The following is a 23936-nucleotide window of genomic DNA, read 5'->3' as shown; positions in this document are numbered from 1 at the left end:
CTTTTTAGGCTGGAAAAACTAATAATGTCCTTTCTGGAAGACCAAGATCCAGAGAGTAGGCTAGAGGTTGGCACCGACATGCGTAAAATTCATCACTGTTTTCATCATTTAAAGGTAAATTTAAGTGTCTCCTACAGCAGAAGCCATTTGTCAGCTATGTTCAAAGAGCAGGAACAGCTTTTCTGGGTGATAAGCTTTGCCATGTGAGGCCCAACACCACACATCCAGAAAACAGTGTGATCTCTGAACCAGCTCTCTGATTATCACAGCCTCTCCTCAGAGCTTGGCTCTCACTCTCCAGCAAATAAGCTCCAACTGTGAGCACCTCTTTGCCAGGCATCTCTGCTTTTTATAACCAAAGAATTGTTTGTTCAGAAAAATGCACATTTTCAAACTGCCTCAAGAAAATCATGTCCTGGATTAGTATTATCATGTTTAGCACTTTTGATTTATCTGTATAATTCCTTGGGTTTTCTTTTTCTGCCTCAGATTTTAATTGTGATACTGAGGGAGTAAGGGTACGGTTAGATCTTACTTCTACCTTATTTGTCTTTTTTGTAGACTTCGTTAAGACAGCGAGCATGTGTCTGAGTCTACCACAGGGCTGGGCATAGGTAGGGCAAAGCAAAAATAATAACTCAGAGAAAAGACGGCCATGTAAAGGATAATGACAGCACAAGTTAAGTGCTGTAAAAAGAGCAGGGCTGCATGGTGGAGAAGGGCAAGGAAGTCTAAGAGGAAATCACGTCAAGCAGGCATGCCCCAGTTTGAGAAGGACAGCTGGGATCGGGGAGAGGGGGAAAGGCCAGAAGAGGGAAGATGGACTATTGCATGCAAAGATAAGGGCACATGCCTGATGTGTGCAGGAAGAGAGCCAAGGGACTCGGGATGAGATATGCACACTGAGCTCCTGTTTTTAAACTCTCAGAAACTGCTGAATGACAAGAAGACACCTGAGAAAAGTACAGTCTCCTCTGAAACCAAAAACCAACACTGCCAAGAACCATTCAAAGAGGAAGAATATGAGAAACTGCGAGATCTACTGAAACAGAGAGATAATGAGATCAGTATCCTTTGCCAAGGGCCGAGGCACTGCGCCTACCCAGGCTGCAGAGGGGAAATGCGGGCAGTTGTGTGCGTTGGCCAGGGCCACACCCTTGAGCACCCCACCCTGCTCCCTCCTCAGAGTGCCTCTATGTGTTGAGGTGTGGAACGTTCCTTCACCAAAGTGCAGAAAACAGCAACTATGAAAGGAAAAGTTTATTTTTAGTCTGATAAAGTTGCTGAAAAAGTTGGAAAACATTTCTACTTAGGGAAAAGTCTGTGCTTTTTTACACCCATCTCCTCATGTAAATGTAATTTTTTTCTCACTGCTTTGTGGCATCCTTTCTGTTTTAGTCCTGAAGCCCCTAAGTTAGCTGGATATCTTTAGCCAGCAGACCAGACAGCAGACTGACCACAGCCTCACCATGGCCCCGAATTTGTGGCTGGTGTGTGGGTGAAACTCGTATGATGGCTGAACACTGACAAACAGTATTTCTCTTACGAAGAGCAGAGATTGATTTAAATGTAACTTTTATTTAAAAGCCAGATCTACTGCTCTGGTCACACTCCTACTTGTTCCTGAAACTGGTGGAGAGTATAGATGAGTATTCAAGAGAGAATTCTTACGACCTCCGGGAGGCTGGATGTTTCTCATGCTGAAAGTGGTAGCAGCACATAAGAGCCTGGGCTGTCTCCAGTGTAGATGAAGTGGTTACATCAGAGACCCCTGTTGAGTTGATTAGACCTCAGGACCCCCTGAGAGTACTTCAGTATTGCTTCTCATTTTATTTTTCAAAATTCTTTTAAGAGATTTGACATTTTGCTGACATCTGTTGCATTCAAACACATTAAGAAATCATTCTGGTCAATTCTTTATAAACAGATAGTTATATTCATTTGTTAAAATCATTAAAAGTCAGATGTTCCAGCTGATGAAGGTGTAAAATGTGTAAAAATCATCAGCCCAGTGGAAATCTAGCAATAAAGAGGCAAGAGCAAACTAAATGCCGGGTAGGCACACTGCCTGATTAACTTCAGTCTCTAATTTTAGTTGAGACTTAGCAGACCTGTTTGTGGGATGTGAGTGAGTTTTAGCTGCTTTGTTATCCAGCCAGTAACAGTAGGTTCAACTGTAAATTCCACCCACACACAAGCTCTGGCGTGTGAGGGCTGCCCGCAAGTGTTGTCACCCTTGCATTCCTTTTCTTCTCTCTTACCCCATCCATCTCCAGGAATGGTCCCAGACGGGACCTCAGTCTGGCCCCAGCCCCAAATCTGAGCCCTGCTTCTTTTCCTGGCCTTGTTCCTAGTCTAGGATCTTCTGCTCTAAATACTCCTACCCACTTCTTAATCCCCTTCTGGTCTTACGAACGTCTGTGCATAGAGGAGGGTTGAAACAAGACATGACAGGGCAAAGTCCGGGTTTCTCCGTGTATGTTTATTTTTAAAGGACAGTAAGAGAGAGACATACATCACCATCTTTCCAGGTATGCTGTTCATATGGCTACACTACGCTCTTTACTGACTGTGAAACTCGACACAGCTTCCTTCCTCTGAGACCTGCATCCATAGTGCGTGTGTATAAGGAAGCAGGATGAAAAGAATACTGCATATGAATTTATAGCTTGGTGGAAATCCTAGTTCCTCGTGGATTAACTGGCTAATTACTCTATGGCCTGTTTCCTCTTCTTAGAGAATAGGGCATAAAACCAGACCCACTCACCTCAGCAGGCTGAGCAGAGTCTGGACCTGAAGTGCTACACCATGGGAGCTATCACTGCTTGGACAATAGGAGATCGAGAAGAAGCATAGATTGCAGCGAAGATTTAATCTGACATCCCAAAGGCTCAAGGCTCAGAAAGGTTCTTGAAATCTCAGAGTTCTTGAAATCTCCAATGAGAAAGATTGACTCCAGGGGCACACAAGTAATATTTGAGTTGAACAAGACAGTAAAGTAACCGAAATGTATTTGAGTGAGATTGAGCATTCTTGGAAAGAAATGAAATGAAAATAATGCTGTGTCAGTAATGATATCACCTTGAATAAAGTTCAGACCCTCCTTGACAAAACTTAGAGCAAGGTGTCATTCTGTGTCCAGTAAGTACCTGGTACAGAGGCCAAAGTTACATGGGAATGGATAGGAAAAAAGGCAGGAAAGGTGAAATAGGAGGTGGCAAAGAAGATAGATATGTATTGTGATCTTTATAAAATTTAATCAGAACATGTCATTTCTGTGATTAAAATCTCAGGGTTAGTGAGGGTGGAAGACATTTAGCCTAGGGGTTAAGATGCTGCTGGAAACACCTGCATCCTATGTCCGAGTGCCAGGTTTGCATCCCAGGCCTTTCCTGATTCTGCTGTCCTGCTAAAGTACACCCTGAATGGCAGAAGTGAAGGCTCAAGTGATTGGATGCCACCCAGCAAGAAAGCTGGACTGAACTCATTCCTTGCTGCCAGTCTGAGACACTGGCATCCCATATGAGTGCCACTCTGTCTCCTGAAAATTCCACTTACTGTTCAGCTTCCTGCTTTTGTTCCTGGGAAAGTCACAAATGGTGGCTCAAGTGCTTGGGTCCCTGAAATCCACAGGGGAGACTCAAAAGAAATTCTTGGCTTCTGACTTAGGCCTGGCCCAGCCCTGACCATTGTGGCTATTTGGGGAGCAAACCAGCAAATAAAAGATCTCTCTTCCTTTCTCTCTCTCTCCTTTGCCTTTCAAGTAAATAAATCTTTACAAAAAATAAATAAACATTTACATTTTTATGAGAGAACAGAAATTTATCTTAGCAGTTAGAATGCCCGTGACCCACAGAGCAGGAGGTAGGAAAGGGTGCCTGGGTTTAATTCGACTCCAACTTCCTGCCAGGACAGTCCCTGCAGTGCAGCAGTGATGGCTCAGATGACGGGGTTGGCAACACCAAGCTGGGATACTTGGACTACACGCCCAGTTCCTGTGTCTGGCCATGGCTCAGCCCCAGCTGTTTCAGGTATTTAGGAAGGAAACAACAGATGGAAACTCTTTTCTTCTCTGTCCATCACTGAAAACAAACAAGAAAAACCCTTCACAGGGCTTACCATTATATTTAGAAAAAAATATAAACTTCTTGCTCTGGTTTATTAGACTGTACATGATCTTACCCATCTGACTTTATTTCTTTTTTAAGATTTGTTTATTTGTATTGGAAAGGCAGATATGAGTTATGGAGAGAAGGAAAGACAGAAAGTTCTTCCATCCACCAGTTTACTTACTCCCCAAATGGCTGTAATAGCCAGAGCTGAGCCAATCCGAAATTAGGAGCCAAAAGCTTCTTCGTTGTCTTCCATGTGGGTTCAAGGTCCCAAGGCTTTGGGCTATCCTCCTCTGTTTTCCCAGGCCACAAGCAGGGAGCTGGACCCAGCCCTTGCATGGTGAGGATTTAGCCATTGAACCATTGTGCCAGGCCCCATTTCTTACATCTCATCCCCATATGTGTTGTGCTTCAGTCTTAGCAAGAGGGTTCCTAGTCTTGGCATTACTGACCTTTTTCCATCCATGTCTGGATAATTCTTTGCTGTAGGAGCTTCACCTATGTATAGTAGGATAGAGCACTGGGAACCACTTTAATGTCCATTGCTCTCTAAGGATTTGGCCATCATCCACTGCTTGGATGATTTTCCTGTGGCTGGCTCTTTACATCTCAGTTTAATGCCACTCTTAAAAAGAAACACCCCCCCCCCATTTTTTTTTAGCACTGAAAAGCCACTCCGTCACTTTTCACATTTTAAAACTCAGCTACCTGGTACTGCCACTCTCTATTAATGTGAGTGTTCATGTACATGTATGTGTGTATGGGAGCTGCCTTCCAGTAGGACATCTGCTCCATGAGGGCCAGAAGGTGGTCTTCCTTTTCATTGCTCTATGGAAGTGTCTAGAATAGTGCCTGGCTCTAGTTCAAGTGCCCAAAAAATCACTGATTTGATGAATGAGTGAATATTGCCACAGCACTGATGATCAATGGTAACGTGGGGTATCATTTTGATTCCTCTCTGTTCCATACAGAGAAGTGGAAATGTGGGCAGGGATTGTGAGAGAAATCTGATTTTGCTTCTAGAAATTACCAACAAGTTAGAATTAAAACTAAAGAGGAAGATAGAAATCTGATGATTTCCCTGCTACTTTTGCCCAAGAGTCCATGTCATCTGAGTATTTCCCTTCCTCTCTGAATAGCAATCTTCTCCCACCCCATCACACATTTCCTTAGACTTTATTTCAAGGAAGCCATCTCTAGGAATGATGAGGTCTTGCATTCCCTTTTCTGCATATGCTGTTAAAGTTCTGAGATTCTCAAAAGAGGTCATATGTAGCATTTCCTCTCAGTGAAAGATGGAACCCCTTGAGCCCAGAATGAACAATGAAGTAGTGTGGAATGGAGTGTTTTGTCACTAACCATAAATGTTCCTGACACATTACATGGTTTACAAGGGAGACATTTTCTAAATACCATGCTAATGAATCATTTATTCTCAAATCCATTGGAAATAAAAGTTAGAGAATCAGAGTTGACTTCCACCCCCTGTTTGAACATACTTCAAGCCAGAATTGGACACGAGGGTGGTCTTGCTGTATTTGTCACAGTGCTGACCACCAAAATGGCCCACCTGCCTGCTGGATTGTTTTCACTGTTCTTTCTCTTTTTCTGCTGCCAAGGAGGTGATTTGTCAGATTAAAGAGTTAATTACTTATCTATAAGTAAGTGCCTCCATTGCTTACTACTATTCCATGTTCATTTTACTTTTAAATGAACGCTTTCATAAAAACATTAAGACTTTGGAAGATTCTTGGATTTATTACTGTTTACTGGAACTGACCTCCTCAATTGTCCATAACTGTGTGTAGGACTTGAGGAACCTAAACTCTTCCTTTGTCAGTCTTTACTAAACGATAAATACCAAGGATTTGGGGGGTTGTTAGTTGCATTTGGAACCTTTGTGTTTTGATCTAAATTTGTGTGTGTGTGTTTACTCTAAAGTGAGTAATTGAATCTTTAAGTCAAGCTCAGATATTCTGGTCAATATGTTAAAAAAGGAGAAGAAGAAAGCTCAAGATGCCCTCCAGCTATCTGGCATGAATAGAGGTGAAGTAAGTCACTCCAGGAGCTCACCCTTCCCACCCAGAACGTCAGAAGGGCAGAAGACATCACTCTCCTCAGCTCCCACCCAGTCCCAGGACCTCAGCACATTGGAGTACAGATCCAGTTTGCTCCACAAAAAAACAGGTTAGTCTGAATTCCTAATTTTCCTTACTGCTCACAGTAGATTTGAATCTGGTATGTTTAAATGCACAAGGATGAAGACTCCAGCAATTTATTTGATAGAATTATTTTACTGAACTAGTGGCTTTTATATATATCAATAACCGATATGAGAAGAATGAAGTATGAATTTCCACAACATTCATGGACAAAAATGAGTAGCCCAGGGCAAGGATAGAAAAAAATGACTTTAGAGAAATGGAACAAAAATTTATATAGAAGGGAATGAGGTCAGAAATCACATTACTAAAATGGTGGTGATGATGGAATATTTATATCTTTTTTTGGAAAAAATGGATTAATTTTTTTTTATTTGAAAGAAAGACTTACACAGAGGAGAGACAGAAAGAGAGAAAGATTTCCCTAATTGGCCACAACAGCCAGAGCTGAGCCAATATGAAGCCAGGAATCAGGAGCTTCTTTCAGGTCTCCCACGAGAATACAGGGGCTCAAAGACTTGAACCATCCTCTGTTGATTTCTCAAATCATAAACATGAAGCTGGATCAGAAGTGGAGTGGCTGGGACTTGAACCTATACCCTTATGGGATGCCAGAACCACAGATAGAGGATTAGCCTGTTGTGCCACTGCACTGGCCCCAAGGTGTTTATTTCTAAGTCGACATGTGCTTTCTGAGGCAAAAACAGTTTAGAGATATCATCAAAACTTTAAAGGATAATAAATTTAAAAAAAAATGGACAGAAAATAGAACTGACATTGTTAGGCCAACTCCTTGGCACTTTCCCCACTTCTGCCTTTCAGTAAGTTGGACAGTTGCACTCCTGCAGAATCCAGAAAAAGTCATGTTGGTATATAGTCGTCCCTCATTCTGTTAGAACAGCTGGGCATTTTATCCAGACCTTTGGGAAATATCCTCATCTGCTTGAGAGCTGGACACAGGCTTGGGAAGGGCCCTGAAAGCAACTCGTGCTTCTGGTAAGCAGGCACACCTGTAGCAGTGGCATCGAGCAGTGTATATCCTAGCAAGCAGAAGTTTCCTGATCCTTCCTCGGCTGAGTATTATGGGGCATACAGTCTTCCTGGATTTCATGTAAGTTACACAGCTAACTGTCCGCTCCCTCTCTGTATTCTAACTTCCTCATGGGAGTTGGCTACGTACTCCACAGCATCCTATCTGCAGAGTGAGTTTTGCTACATCTTCAAGTCAGCTCACAGTAATTTTCTATTCTGTGTTGAAAGTGAAACACCAGTTCGTACCTAAGTGGTAACATAGGTTAAAATTTTGTGTGTGAACATCTATTTGAAATGAATTATCTGACTTGCTGATGTCCAAAAGGTTTTATTGCCCAGGAATAATTAAGGAGTACTATCCTCATTGAGAATCACGTTTTTAATTAATAAATTCAGGATTAAGAAGCATGGAAATGTACTTCATGATGTCATATGTCTATCACTGAATTCCAAGACTCCTTGCTTTGAATATTTCTTCAGCAACACAAAAAGATAAAATCAAAACGCAAAAAAACCATAAATGAAGTTTGGCCATTTACCATGCTATCAGTAGACAGTGAAAAACCAATGATTCGTCTCTGTGTTGCCTTACTCTATTGTGGGTAATAAATGGTTGGGAAAATGGAGGCCATCTAGATTGCTTCTTTTTTTTAATTCTGTTTTTGTATACATGTTTTCCATCATTATTATTATTTTTTGATACAGTTCCATATGCCCTGGGATTTCCCTTTTCCCCTTCCCAAATCCCCTCCCTTTCCCCATTCATTTCCCCTATATTATTACAATGGTATAGTTCCTCATACTCAGTCATATGTCCATACTTGCTGGCATGGACAATGGCAGAGAGTCCAGTATCCTATTGTCAAGATATATTTTACAGTTTCATTGAAGTCCATCTTTGATGTGGAAGTAGAGATGCATACTGTATTGTATCCTCACATCTGTATATGATAGTCTCCATTACACAGTTACTATACCTTCCATTAAATGAAAAGCTACAAAACAAAATCAACAACATGAAGAAAATAGAAATTTATGCCATGAAGTTAAATAACATGCTACTGAATGACTAATTCGTCACTGAAAAAATGAAAAAGAAAATCAAGAACATTGTTGAAGAAAATGTGGTTATGAGTCAGTGAAAAATTTTAAAAATTTTTAAAACTTTAATATTAGAAAAAAAAACTGGTTTTGAAGAAATGAAAATAAAAACAAAAATCTCAAAATCCATGACATATACTTTCTGCTGATCTTTTTTGGTAAAACGTGTCTGCTCCAGGCAGGAGATAGATGGGTTTTGTTTTTTTTTTAATCCAGTTTACTAATCTATGACATTTGATTGATGGGCTTAAGCCATTCACATTCAGGGTTAATATGAGTAGGTAGTAACTTGGTCTTGTCAGTTTAGCAACAGGTTGTTCATTGTTTGATTTAGTCTTCTGTTGTTATTTTGCTGGGATGTTCTTCACATTTGCCTTTGGTTTTGGTGGGTGGTATTCCTTTTCTCTGTCAAGAGAACATCTTTAAGTATTATTTGTAGGGAAGGTCTGGAAGAGGAATATTCTTTGAGCTTTTCTTTGCTATGGAAGAATTTTGTTTCATTTTCAAAGATAGAGAAAAGCTTTGTTAGATACATTATTCTGGGCTGACAATTTTTTGCTTTTAGAATCTGGAATATGTCATTCCATTCTCTCCTGGCCTGTAGAGTTTCCTGTGAGAGTTCACCTGCGAGTCCGATTGCCATTTCTCTATAGTTCAGTTAATTTTTTTTCCACATGCACATTTAAGGATCTTTTCTTTATGTTAGACTGGAGAGAGCAAGAATTATCATGTGTCATGGTGAAGATTGCTTTTGGTCAACCTTGTTGGGAGTTCTGTGCCCCTCCTGGATGTTGTCTCCAAATTCTTTCTCCAGGTTTGGAAAGTTTTCCCTTATTATATCATTAATTATATTTTTAAATCCAGTTTCTTTTTCTGCACCTTCTGGAACTGCCATAACTGTTATATTTAGCCTTTTAATAGCGTTCCTTAATTCTTGAATACCTTTTTTTAAGCTTGATCCAGCTCTGCTTCCAGCTTTTTGATAGCTTCCCCATTGTGACAAGAAATATCTTCCAATTCTAAGATTCTTCTGTCTCATTCATTCTATTATGGAGAATTTCCACTGAATTTTTAATTTGCTCTATTGCATCTTTCATTTCCAATAATTTGGATTGATTTTGTTTCAGTATTGCTATTTCCCATATGACATATCCCTTAAATTTCTTGAACTCTTATATTATATGCTTCTAGTTTTTGAGAAGCTTTATAGGGAGTTTTCTGAATTCTGTATCCCCCATTTCCTTGATGTATTCCTCAATTAATTCTGAGGTTGGCAAAGGCTTTTGCTTCTTTACAAGGGAGTCTTCAGTAATATTCATTGTGCCTGTGTCTTTCCTTTTGCTAAGAAAGGCCATTGTACTTCTAGTTAGCAGATTCTCTCCTTGGGGCAGGTTTCTAAGTTCTGTCACCCACAGGTCTACAATTCAATTTTACTTATTATTGATACATGGCTCTTTGTTTGCAATCACTTATGCCACTCCCTCCAGTGAGTTTCAGATCTGGGCTCTTACGTTAGATTTCCACCATGGTCTCCATAGCCCAGCTACTGGCTCACAGCTTTCCCACTCCTATGAAACTGAGCTGTAGCTGCACCACTGTTGTCCAACGTTTCTCCCCTTCCAGTTCAAGCAGTTCACAGTATTAGAAGACAGCAGGTGTCCTAAATAACTAGTTTGTTGTTGGTGGTGATCTTGCAGGAACCTGTTGGCCATTAGGTCTGAGGGCCACACGGACTTATTTTGAGTCGTAAGATGCCAAAGTCAGTTTTATTTTCCCTGTGGGACCAATGCAATGCACTGAGCTGGAAGTGAGTTTGTTCCCAGCTCAGTGCATGTGAGCTCACTGTTGTCCCTCCATTCTCAGTATTTGCCACATTGTACAAACTGGCCCCTGATGTGCCACTTGTGGAGTTCTATCTGCTGACCTTTAGACCTGGGGACTACCCGGACCTATTTTGGGTGGAGCCTGTATGATGCCCTGCTGATGCAATTCACTGAGCCCAAAATTGAGTTTGCTCCTAGCCTAGTGAATGCACAGTCCTGTCCCCAAATCTTTGCCTCCCTACACAAAATGGCACCCAATGTGGCTTTGGTGGGGGTCTGGGCTGTGAAAGCCACCCTTTTCCCACACTGCCTGTTTGGCATCTGTTGCTCTATCTCTGCTCTTGGTTGAATCAAGCAAATCAGCAGGATGGGCCGTTCTTTGCCTCAGTTCACCTCCTGAGTTCCCAGTGAATTCCCTTTCCCATCTGGCTGCTGGTGGAGCCATATCACCATTTGCTGACGTCCACTGCAGTATCTGGTCATTGAAACACCACAACATTGTCTCTGCTGCTTTCCTGTGTCTGTCAGTCTCCAGATTCCCCTCTGCCATCAGCCTGTCTTTTCCTATTCTCCAGAATGTGCTCTCTCTGCTTCACTCTGGCTAATATTACTCCATCTGTTTAAATGTGTCCTTTCCCTATTCCGCCATCTTGATTTTGCCTGGATTGATTCTTTATTCTGACCATCAACTTATTCATTCCTCTTTCACTCAACATATATTTATTGAGCATGTGCTTTGTTCTAAGCATAGTTCTGATCATCATTATTAAAAGCTTCCCTTCTTAGACAAACAAGACAAGGTACTTCTCTAAATATTTTGCTTGAATTAACTCACTTAATCTTCATCCTAAGGGACAAGCTTTCATCTCATCTTTGTATTTAAGGTGAGGATTGTCCATGTAGAAACACCGCCTCTGACCTGCCCTTACAGAGTGCAGGGAAAGAGAGTCACTGAACAACTGAATACAGAAGTATACCTCTGTGTTACTAAAGGGGCACATACCAGGAGCTCTGCTTCCTTCCAGTTAAGACCAGAAAAGCCCAGACACAAGTGTGAGGGTACAAGTGTGGCAAGAAGGAATATTGAAAACAGAGGGAACCAGTCACTTGAGTGACCTTTAAGGCCTTTGTATGGGAAGGAGCATTTTGCAAAAGCTAGACCCGTTGTGTGCCAGACCTTCTCCTGTTTCTATGTCTTCTTGCTCCTCAGCACTTCAGTCTCATAATTCTTCTCCCACAGCATCTCACAATCTCTCACCTCCTTTACAGTAGTAGGGTTTTTTTTTTTGTCTTTCAGTAACTTTTTCACTTGCTATTGCATCAGGTAGACTGTAGTCTTATTTAGGGAGTGAATTAATTTTACATGAGTAGAAAAATCACAGAAACAGTAATGGAAATCATAATGTCCAAAAGATAGAGATTTCAGACAAGAGCCTTGTATTTGAAAGGGGTTTTGAGTTGTTTTAACTGTCATTGGACATAGAGGAATAGGTTCACAAATGCACTGTTACTTATCTATCCGTGGGGTTGGTGAGAGGGTGTTGGCGGGGTTTAATTTTACTTTCTGGCAGAGCTACAAATAGGATGAAAATTGTTGTGAATGGATCAACACTGCAAAACTACAAGTAATAGAATAGTTTGTTACCATGTTTGAGATTCTGGGAGCCAACTTGGCTTTTATTATTGTGTTGTTTTATATACAAGTAGCTTGTATAAACTAAGCAAAATGCAGAAACTTCATAACTGTGTTGTTTTGAAAGTGCAGATGTTAGGTGTTGTCAGTTTGTGTTAGTCACCCCTGGAGCTGTGTCTGATGCAGAAAACAAGTGCCTTGACCACTTCTACGGCTGCTGTGAGACTCTCCCCTTCCATAGCCCACCTCCTTCTTCCAGTCACTTCCTCTTAGAGTTATAAATCACTTCCTGCAAATTAGGAGATTCACCAAGGAACCCCACCCCTCCAGAGACTTTGTGCAAGCCGCCTGCCAAGGCTGGGAGAGACTAGGACTTCCTGGTCTGCTTTGATGGCTCTGGAATCTTATGTCTGTTTTGATCTCATTGAAATACTGAGGGGGATTGTTCTGTTCTGTGCTTAAAGAGGGTCGTGCTGTTCTCTTGAAAATAGGAAGAGTTTTAAGGTTGAGGTTTTTTTTTCTTTTCTTTTCTTTCTTTTTTTTTTTTTTTGTTAAGATCCCTCCCTTCCCAAATAAGCATGTGGAATCAGTGCGTATTTCCAAAGTCTCCAGGATTCACCATGGGCCTTTAGCTGTTTAAGAACCAAGAGACTCTGCTCATCACAGGTGAAATCATTGGCATTCATTTTTAAAAGCCTTGGGCTCCATGGTCCAGAGGGCTCTTTTGTGTTACTCATAGAGAACGTGTCAAACGTGCATGCTGTAGGCTGTACCAACAGGGACCGGGAAAATGGTCTTTGAATCTGGAAGCCCCCTTTTAGATAGTAGAAACTAGCTTTGAACTTCAACAGCAGAAAATAGAACGGCAATGTTCTCAACAGAAGCTGGAAGGAACACGGTGGGGTTTCAAGAGAAGGCCAGAATGTTAATGAGTAGTTAGAAAAAGTGTTCCAGAGCAGTTCACATGAAAATTAGATCTCACAGGATTGGTGGAATTTGGATATTCAAAAGCAGAAGGAATTCATGAACATTTAGTTCCCTTTTTTGAGAACTGTCAATTGTCTGGTCTTAATCAGTTTGTTGTGTTTCTATACATTAAAATCTTTAAAGATTTTTATTTAACCCCTTAGCATATGTATGGCTTACAGATATTTTCTCCTAATCCATCAACTGTAGCTTTACTCTTGTTGGGTAGAAATTTCCAATTTTAATGTAATTCAACTTCATTTTCTGCTTTTGTTTGCTGAACTTTGGAGGTTAAGTCTAAAAACAAAAATCATTGCCAGGTTCATGATATTTAGTTTTTTCTTCTGGTTCCCTCTAGCAGTTTTACGGTCTTGACCTTTTATTTAACTCATTAAACCATTTTGAGTTAATTTTATGATATGACATAAGAGTCTAGTTTCGTTCTTCTGCATATTAAGTATCCAGTTTTCCCAGCATTATTTTTTCGAAGAGTCTGTCCTTTCCTTGTTGTATATTCTTCGTTCCTTTGTTAAAAATGAGTTGGCTGTCCATGCATGGCTTCTTTTCTGGACTCTCATTTCTGGTCCATTGATTGATAGATCTGATTTTGTGATATTGGCCTCCTATTTTAATTATTGTCTCTCTGCAGTACACTTAGACATCAGGCAGTGTGAAGCTTCAGCTTTGTTCAGTTTCCTCATAATTGTCCTGACTCTTCAGGATTTTTTGTTTCCGTATAAAGTCTGTGAGTGTTGAACCCAGACACTCTTGATGTGGATTGCAGGCACAACAAACATCATCTTAATTACTGTGCCAGATGCCCGCCCCCACCTCTTGGTACTTACCCCAACGACTTCTCAAAGAGGTGGCTTCACTCCCATATTCATTGCAGCATCATCTGCGATGGCCATGTTTCAGAGTCAGCCTAAATGTTCATGTACAGATTTGAGCAGATGAGGAAAATGGAGAAAATGTATCTTATATAATAGAATACTATTCAGCCTTTAAAAAGAAAGGGATTTTGCAATTTGCAACAAGTTGGATAGAATCAGAGGACATAATGCTAAGTGACACAACCAGGCGAAAGGAAACAAGCACCATGTGTTTTCACTTACACATAAAATCTAAAATAATCAAACTGAAAGAAGCAGAGAGCAGAAAGCTGGTTGGAGTGGCGGCAGATAGGAGTAGTGGGAGTATGAGGGGATGATGATCTCAGGACACTTTTTGTCGGAAGGAGTAAGTGTCCTTTTACTGTGAGATACACACATACATATTCACAGTCAGATGAATATTGTGAATAATAAGGTGTATTTCCAAGTTGCCCAAGAGAATAAATTTCCAATGTTTTTACCACCCCCCCCAAAAAAGATGATATTTGAGGTGCCCAAAATGTTAATTTGCTCAACTTAATTATTCCATTTTATATTATTATATCACAACATCTTCTGTACCTCATAAATATATGCAGCTATTACAAATCAGTTTGATTTTATCCATTTAAAAGCAAAAATCTTTAAAAAGAATAAGATGAGCAAAAGCTTGAGGACAGGAAAGCAAGGAAAAGCCATGTGGGGTAGATGAACTTATTTGTTGAGCTGGGGTCAAAGAAGTATATAGGAACTCAGAAGGAGTAAGTCTAGAGAAATATATGGGCAATTCCTAGCGTGGTTGCTTCAAGGAGAGGTAGTAGCAGAATATGTGGGAACTTTTTTCTTTTAACTTTGCATGCTTGCATATTGTTACAATATCTTACAAGTTCTTTATTGAGTAAGTGGGACCAGCTTACCAAAAGTCCTCAAGTGCCAAGCCAGAGGATCTTCTTCTCGTGTTTGTAAGGGAGCCACTAAAGCAGAAGGGGATGTGTAATAGTTGTGCTCTGGAGAGGTATTTCCAAAAGAACTCTGTCGGGTATATTGGAGAAGAGTGCCTGAAGGTCAAGTACACAATTCAGAAAACACCATGGTGGGGGTGGAAATGATGGAAACAAAGAAAGGGACATGAACTGATATCATGGAGGCAGCCCTGTACAGCTCTTTGTGTTTCTTCTCCTTCTTAGATTTCTAAATGCCCCTGGTACTAAGGAAGCAGTTATTAATGCAGAGGCAACATCACAGAGCAGCAGGAGCTTCCGTGCAATGTTGTACCAGACCTTGAGTCAGTTCTTTGAGTTTACTTCATTGTGGCTCAAAATACTACTGTATAAAGCTACTGTTTATAAAATCTCAAAAATACCCGATCCTCCACCAAGCTAAAAGGCAAAGATCAGGGAAGAATGAATGGAGGCAAAATTCACTTGTAAAACAAGAGGAAAAAAAAGAGCAGAATGTATTTGGGGTTCTTGCCAACTTACCTTGTTACTTGCCTCAAGCACGAACACCAACCTGTAGTTTTCAGATTCCTTGTGATTCACCTTATCCTCTCTTTTGGAACTGACCCAACTTTCATCTTTGCATGTTCCCATAAATGCAATTGAAGAAACAACTAATAAACGAACCATTGCCTTGTCCACAAGTATAACTCTGGCCAAGTGCACTTCTCCAGAGCCACAGTTCCGATCGATTACTCAACATTTACACTGAATGTTATCTTGGAAAAATACATCATTGCATCCATCCTATTTGAAGGTGATGGATGATGTGAAATAAGTGAGGCCTGAAAAAAGAAGAGGAAGAGGGAGAGAGAGAGAAAAGAGAGGGAACATGCAAGAAAGAGCATGCATGCCAGTTGCTACTTTCAGATTCAAAATCAAGACACACTCTTGAAGGTTGATTTTATCTAGCAGTCTTTGTGATCCCAATGAGGCTTTGATTTTTAAACGTGAACAAATAGATAATATGTGTTATGTAAAGGAAAGCAACTTGGCCTTAGTTAGGGCTCAAACTCTGATGTTTAGTTGAATTCTACAGATACCCATGTGGCCATGTGCCTTAACCATCTGACTGTCCATGTATCTATCAATGAGTACCTATTTGCTTTGAAAGTCACCATCCAAGAGCATATTTCTGGTGAGAGAGATAAGTAGGTAGATGGAGCTCTTTTCCTGGGCAATGAAGGCCTAAAGAAAGGACCTGGATAGTTAACCATTCCTGCAAAGCCATAGCTCATCAATAGTCATCAATTCTGAAATTTGTGGTGGGGGTAAAGAAGAGATGAGGAGGAGGGGAAAAACACTTTATAAACTTGTGGAGAATTACAAGAAGTAGAAGTATCAAAATGGCAGAGAGTGGTAGTTTGGTAAAGTAGAGATACTTGTTCCCTTTTGGGCCTGAAAATTGCCCAAGGCTGTGTTGATCATGCAGAAGAAGAACACGAACCTGGTCACTGAGTGTTCGGTGAAAGCTTTGAAGTGGTTCGAAGGAAGATCTGCTGGAAGTAGAGGAGAGGGAAGAAGGGGATTTTAGTGTGTTGTTGACTTGTTTTAATCAGCATGAGTGAGTATTGTTCCAACTTATCTATGGAAAATAGGGATAAGGCTGGTCAATGTCCCTCTTTCACCACCTGTTTGTAGGAGGAGTTATGTAGCCATTTTTTCCCAACTTGCCCTGAATTTTGGGCAGAAAGACTGTATTTATTTTTAGCTGTGCCCATAAAGTTGGTTAGCAAGTAAGTTTGTCAAATAAGAGGAGTATCTTCAAACCTCCTTTCAAGAACTACTGGGGAGAGGGCAGGCCAGTCCTGTGTGGTAGAATTAATTACCTCAACCAAATAACCATGGAAGGCCAGTTGCCAAGAGTGATTGAACTGTGAGCAACAGAAACGTTAGTGATGCTGTGTGCCTGGGGCCCTTAACTTTTGGTTCATAGAAAAATATTGTGAACATTACAACCAAGTCAGAACACAGACATTGCATTCAATATTACTTTCAAAAATCACTGATTGATTATTCTGAGCCCATGGTGTATCTCTATACACAGGGAGGTTGGATTTTCTGGGAAGCAGATAATGAGCTAGATGTTCATTGGGAAGTCCTTGGGAACAGCATGGGTAGGCATGAAGAGACAGAGAAGCTGAGCAGTATCTCACTTTGTCAGGGAACCATGGTCACAGGTGACCTGGCAAGGGGCCCTGGAACTGGGCAGGCTTTTCAGAGTTGTCCTGAGTTAAGGCAAAGGTATAAGGCTTCTCTACTTTCCTGGCGCTCTGTCGCTGGATACTGGCCTGTCCCTGGAGCGTGGCTTTAAGTGAGTCAGTTTTTTCCAATTGACAAAATCTCCAAATAGAGTTGACAAGGAGGAGTTCCCTCTGATGCACTTCCAGCAGCTACAGGAATAAGTCTGTCATTCTTGAAGGAGTGTCTGGATAGTGTATCATATTTTCCATGATATTCAAAATATGCATCTAGTCCCTAATTTAGCCAAATTATATAACTTTATGGGCTGTAATGTAATTCTGTAATGATGTGACCCATAATGCTGAATAATACAGGGAATGTAAAATCTAATCATTTGAGTGTTTTAATATTTTTATAGCAAACTACGTCCTTTATTTCTACCTCAGATGTCAAAAATAAAAACCCTGTCATCCTGGCAGGGAATAAAACTTCTGTCTCTGTCTCACTCTGTCTGTTTCTCTTTCTCTTACACACACACACACACACACACACACACACACACACACACACACACACCATCTTACCCAGACTCTGGAACTGAATCATTATTTCTTTGAGCAATCATGTTCCTACTCTGTATAGCATGAAGTTTTGTGCTATTCTAGATGAGATGGAGAATAGAAAGCAATCTACTGAAAGAGCTCTGGAAAGCATAAAGGATGGTCCTAACTGCAGGAGTACTGGCTCCTATTAACACATTTAGTAAAAATGTATTGAACCTAAGTAAGGCACCAGGCAGTATGTGGAGTATCAGAGCCACAAGGTCAATGAAACCCAGCACATGTTAAGTGGCTCACTAGCTGGAGGAGGACCTACAATACACATGCATACAGGTGCCATGGGGTGTAGAAGAGGAGTCACAGTTCTTTCTGGAATTGTTTAGGAAAAACTTTCTGAAACAATAGTTGAACAATATCTAAAAGTAGTCGTGGAGGTAGGTGTTTGGCACAGTGGTTAAGATACAGTTTAGGGGGGCCTGGCACGGTAGCCTAGCTGCTAAATTCTTCTCCTTGCATGCACCGGGATCCCATAAGAGCACCAGTTCTAATGCTAGCAACCCTGCTTCCCATACAGCTCCCTGTTTGTGGCCTGGGAAACCAGTAAAGGACGGCCCAAAGCCTTGGGACCCTGCACCCGTGCATGGGAGACCCAGAAGCGACTCCAGTCTCCTGATTTCGGACTGGGCAGCTCCAACCACTGCAATCACTTGGGGAGTGAATCAGCAGATGGAAGAGCTTCCTCTCTGTCTGCCCTCCTTTCTGTATATCTGACTTTTCAGTAAAAAAATTATAAAATAAATATTTTTTTAAAAGATATAGTTTAAGATACCCACTTCATTTATCAGAGTTCCTGGGTTCAATCCCAACTCCAATTCCAATTCCAACTTCCTGCTAATGTGCATGATGCAAGTACTCAGGCCACCCTCTGTGTCTCACATGTTCCTGGGATTAGCCTGGCTCAGCCTTGGCTATTGCGCACCTTTGGGGAATGAACCAGTGTACAGAAGATCTCTCTCTCTCCCTTTTGTGCGTTCACACTATTTCTTGCTTTTTTCTCTCTCTGCATTTCATATAAAATGAAAAACAAGTTTTAAAAAATAGTCATATTCCTATGTGACAGAAAATGTGGTGGGGTACCGATAGAGAGCACTGAGGCCTAGGGAACCTTTCAGGCAGAGGCGTGGGGAGTCATGGGACCCATAATGGGCTCATAACACTCCCAGCATTTGCTTCGGCTGGACTGCAGGATTTGTGTGCATAAGGTGGTGTTCAGTGAGAAATAACACTGAAGAAGGACCAGCTCATGAGAAATTGGTAGAAATTCTTCTAATCAGAAGAATAAATACAGAAGGATCACTGACAGCAATTTGGGGGCAAATTGGAAACCAGTGCAATAGAAGCATAGTGAAAAAGTTATATGGGATTGAACCACGCCAGCTGTAGTAGGAGGTGAAGAATGAAACAAGTATTTGAGGTACACAGCAAGGAAAACAGATTGGGATGGGGCAAGATGAGTAACACTTTCAAGGTTCTAAATGGATGTGAATCCATGAACAGAGGCAGGTTTGGAGGGAGACTTGATTAGCCAGCATGTGAGTAGATTGAGAATGAGTATGAGATGGGAACACAAACCAGTGAATTTATAGGTTCAGTTCTCAAGGCAAGGGGTTAATTAGAAATATGGTGTATATTGAATTACTGTAGTGATAGGAAGGGATAAGGTCATCCAAGGAGATGAGTGGGAAGGAAAAAAGAGAAAAACAGAACACATAAGGCAAAGCCTTTAAATGCCTTAGTGTTAATGGAATGGGTTGAGGCCAAAGAACCCAGCAAAGGACAACCATGAAAGGCAAAAGAGTCAAGAGAGAAGAAAATTTCTGAAACCAGGCTAGTGGTTAAATTTTAAGGAGATGGATATGATTAACAGTATAGAATGTTACAGACTAGTTAAGTAAGGTGAAAACTGCAAAAGAAAATGTTGGATTTGGATTGGACACAGATAATGTAGGGGTGGGAAGCTCATTGTACCAAACTGAAGAGCAGGCGATGAGGAGCAATCATGCAGACAGAGGGTTGGAGGTGAAAGAATTTTGAAGCTAGAATTGTTCAGTGGAGTTTCTTGTTGGGGGCTGAAGCCATTCCAAGATCATGGCAGGCAATTGGGTGGAAGGGGAAACTGTGAGCCAGAAGCCTGTGTCTGCTTGTGGTGGCCTGGCCGTCTGTCTGTTCACTCACTGAACATCTGTGCACACCAAGCAGCCTCAAGTTACATCACTGGAGGGTGAGTGGTGAGACCACCTGACATGAACCCCAAAGGAGGAAAAGCTTTGACCCTGGTATTCAATGACTGATGAGTCAGAACAAGTCAACTCTTTCTCTGACCCCTCTGATATTTACAATTAGAGGGAAACGGAGATGCTGTGCTTGATAGAGCCCAACGCAGGCAGTATCCATGAGGGGAACAATCGGAACTCAGGGAGACGAAGAGGCCAAAAGGAAGACTCTATGAGAATATTGAGCAAGAGGGAGAATTTCATGATGACGGAATGAGGGTCCCAGAGAGCAGAGGGAAATATGCTGTCAGGCAGGTTGGTGGTGGTAGCAAGAGCAGGTCAACAAAACAGAGGCGGGGCAAAGGAACAGACAATAATGTGTGCGGTGTGGGAGACCTGGGGGAGCTTGTGTTTGGTGGGTGGCAAAATACACCATAGTGTATTACACCATAGTGGCAAAATACACCAAAATAGCCATAGTCACACTGATTATGCATGCTGCAAGCATAGTTGGTGTACCAGATTCAGTGTCTTACTGTAGTTTTTAATCCTGTGTTTCTGAGAATCCACTTTGAAAGGAACCGTTTCTGAAAGATGTGGTGGAATAGGGTTGCAGAAGATGAGCTAGCTTCTGGAATGCTGTACCTTCTGGAATGTGAGACCTCTGGGTCCCGTGGATGTTAGGACCATGCCTTGTCACAGACAAAGGCTTGAGAAGGTGATGGACATCTCCTCCCTCAGGCATTCCCCCCTCCCTCCCCGCCCCTCGCATTGTCGGAAAGGCAATGGGCACAGCTCCCACTGGAATTATCTCTGGTCCCACAGCTGCACCTGCTCTCATAGGAATGGCGACCTTGACATGGGAATCATTCTTGCATTAGCTTGCTAGAAAGGGGTCATTCCTAAACAAGTCATGTTGATTATCCTAGATTGCAAGTTTCTATGTCTTCCATGTTCAGAGGTCTCCTCAGAGCCCCCTCTGGAAACAACATAAAGACACACAAGCAAGAGAAAGGGAGTTGAGGCAAGATTTCTTTCCCGAGTCTGTTTCAGTCAAGCACAAATGGAGAATGCTTAAACCTGCTGTCTGACAACATGAACTCTGCTGCTTCTCTCTGACCACAATGTAATCAGACTCCATCCTGCGATGAGAGATAATAATTACTCTGAACCACAGCATCTGTCTTTGCTCTGCAGTTTGAGAATTCCATCAGCGCTTTCTTTTGCAAATATGATTTTCTGGGATTTATACCAACAAAGATGAAAATGGTTCCTGTCAGTATGTTCAGCAGGAATTGTAGTTTGGAAATATAGTAGGTGAACCTTGACTTTACTCATAGCACAAGAGATGGTCTTTATAGCACATCTATCAATTGCTCTGACAACCCCAGGGATTAACTCAACACACTGGCCCTGCCACAGTGAGGTGTAGCTGCTTTTTGTGTTTATGATTATGTTATTCATATTTACTACAGCCAGTATATATGAATGGGAATGACAGAAAAGGACACCTTGGAAACAACAAGCCTTTCTCCACGTGCGAAGTTTGTCTCTTGATTAGAACTTTAGTTGTTGTTGGAAAAGATTTTCGTCACCTGTCACACTGCCTCCTCACCTCCCTGAGCCAGGAAGCTTGGCTCAGAAGTATTTCTTCCCCCACCACAGCAATATTTCAAGCTGATTGGCCTCTTCAATTTCTGGTTCCCTTATTACTAGTTATGCAACATGAGTTGCGGTGTGCTTCAGTGAATCTTTTTCAGTTTTTTGCTTTGGGTTATTCTGCTTCATTTTGGAGAGCAGTTTCGTGGAGTTCCTGCAGCCATCCGTTTTCTTGACATCAGGAACATCCTAGAGCCGTGTGCCAAGTTGAGCATTGTCCTGACACTGATTGACAGGCTTTTTCTCTCTTTTTCCTCAAGGAGTTGGGAGGTAAGGTTAATCTTCAGTGTCTTATTAACACCAAATGTGGCAACTTTCTACTCTCTGATCTGTTTCTACCTGGACTGGCAGAATTCCAGCTTCCTGAGACTAGAAGGGGAGGCAGGGGCTTTTAAACACATTGCATCTCCAGCTTTTGCCTCTTCATACCCGGGAGACTCTCGTAGGAGGCATGAGCTCTGTAGAACATGGTTCCATGCAGTATTCCCACAAATGTAGCTTCTCCTCAAGTCCTCCTGATACTATTGCATCCAGCTCTTTCTTCCTCAGATTTATTGTCAAGGTCTAGATTCAACCATGGCATGAAAAACCGCATCTCTTGATGCACATATGTTCCCGGAGCCCAGTCTGCTTCTTTTATAACCAAGTCCTTCATCAATAATGTGGCCTCTTCCACTAGAAGTTTTTCAGATGCCCAAGCGTTCGCGGAACCTAGTTTCCTCATACTGAAAAACCAAAGCATGATTATAGATACTGTTTTAGTCCACTGAAGCACCCTTGACTCTAAATTGGCCAGTTGCACGATCAGAATACTCTACGAGCGCTTGTGAGCATCTCAAGGCAGCCAGATGTGATAGCTTCCAGAACTCATTTCTGTGATTGAAGTCAAACACCTTTGCAAAATTGATCGATACAATGAAGAGGCATTCCTATTTCACACTGTGATTTTCTCATCTTCACTGCATTATAAAAATCAACTCAAAGCTTCCCAGAATCATCAGATGATGGGGTTCCCTTCTCCAGTGGTGTTATTGAGAATGTTCATAGTCTCTTTCTAGGAGTTTTCTTTCTCTAGAAGCTCAACATTGTCCATCCAAATAACTGCAGTGGGGGTGTTTTTGCTGCATGTGAAAGACCCTACCCATTAGAGTTCAAGATAGAGTTCAAGAGTTGCCCCAATAAGTCCAATAACAATTATCTCACCATTCAGGTCTCACTACTAAGCAATGATGTCATTCATGTATAATCACTAACTGGGTTATGAATGTATGCATCATGTCTTTTTTTTCCAGTAGAAATTTTTCTGTATCATCATAAACTACCAACTGGCATATTCTTGTATAAAAGGGTTACTATCATACTTAATATTCCCACTCCTATATTGTGCAGTCACTTCTCTCACTCTTAGTGAGAGTCAAATATGTCACCTCACTACAGTCCATTGATATGACTTGAGAAGGAGTAAGTAAGTCTCCTTTAACCCTCGGTGTTCTTCACTTAGGCACACACAGTAACTCCAGAATCATTTCAGGATGGGCCGTCACACAGTGCACACACACACGGCACCACTGTGCTCATCCGCTCATCTCACTCTGCCTAGTACACGCTGTTCTGTTCTGTCGTGGTCTATACTAAATAAAGTGAATGTCCTGTCTTGCCTACTGATCCAGAACTTTCTGAAAGGTTGATGTGCTGATTCACAGGTTAAATTTCAATTGCTTTGTGCTAAGTCTAGCAGTTACTGGGGTCCTGGACAGTAACATTTCTAGTGCCCTATATGATCTCAGTAAATCTCTTTGACCCATTTTGCTTTGTAAACACAAAAAGCAGAGCAGCATTTGGCATTTACTTAAATACTTCAGAAAGTTCACAGAAAATTGAGTTAAGAAACATTTATTTTTTGCAAAAATAAATTGAAACTCATACATATGAGGTGGCTTTAAAAAGCTTATGAAAAATGTATTATGAAGAAAGCATGCATGATATTAAAAGTTATGCATGAAAACAAAATTTCATGTTTCTATGAATTTTTAAAAAAAATAAAATTTATTTTGTTCATTTGAAAGGCAAAGTCACAAAGAAAGAGAAGGAGAGAGAAAAGAGCAAAAGTGTGTGTGGGGGGAGAAATACATATCAAGAGAGATCTTCCACTGTTCACTGATTTTCTCTCCAAACGGTTGCAGTAGCCAAGGCAGGACCTGTCCAAAGCCTGAAGCAAGGAGCTTCCTTTGGGTTTCCTCTGTGGGTGCAGGGCCTCAACACTTGGACCATCTTCCACTGTTTTCCCTGAAGCATTAGCAGGGAGAAGGATCGGAAGTAGAGAATCTGGAGCTCAAACTAGCATCCACATGCGATGCTGGCTTCAGAGGCAGAGCTTAACAGGCTACACCACAAAGCCTGCTCACCATGAACTTTCCTGCAGTTGTGTGAGATCATGGAAAAATAATGCCATGTCTAATTTTAATTTTTGTGGTTTTTCTTATCATAGCCCAACATAGTTTGGATGATGTCCTGTAGAGAGATAAATAGAATTTAGTAGTTTATTTCTGTCTCCACATTAA

The 23936-nt window shown here is 41.3% G+C and overlaps 1 protein-coding gene across 1 annotated transcript in view; it reads left to right on the top strand.

Annotated features, from left to right (window-relative positions):
- KIF6 (kinesin family member 6) overlaps nt 1-23936 on the top strand; it is a 361582-nt gene that overhangs the window by 177548 nt on the left and 160098 nt on the right. Inside the window, exons 11-13 of the mRNA XM_040983056.1 lie at nt 9-114; nt 929-1067; nt 6084-6299. Coding sequence (XP_040838990.1) covers nt 9-114; nt 929-1067; nt 6084-6299 — 461 coding nt within the window. The remainder of the gene's footprint in view (nt 1-8; nt 115-928; nt 1068-6083; nt 6300-23936) is intronic.

The sequence above is a fragment of the Ochotona curzoniae genome, unplaced genomic scaffold, assembly GCF_017591425.1.
Source record: "Ochotona curzoniae isolate NIBS_2020 unplaced genomic scaffold, NIBS_Ocur_1.0 contig_3819, whole genome shotgun sequence".
NCBI lineage: Eukaryota > Metazoa > Chordata > Mammalia > Lagomorpha > Ochotonidae > Ochotona > Ochotona curzoniae.
The sequence above is the reverse complement of the archived record's forward strand: the minus strand, read 5'-3'. Positions and strand labels throughout refer to the sequence as shown.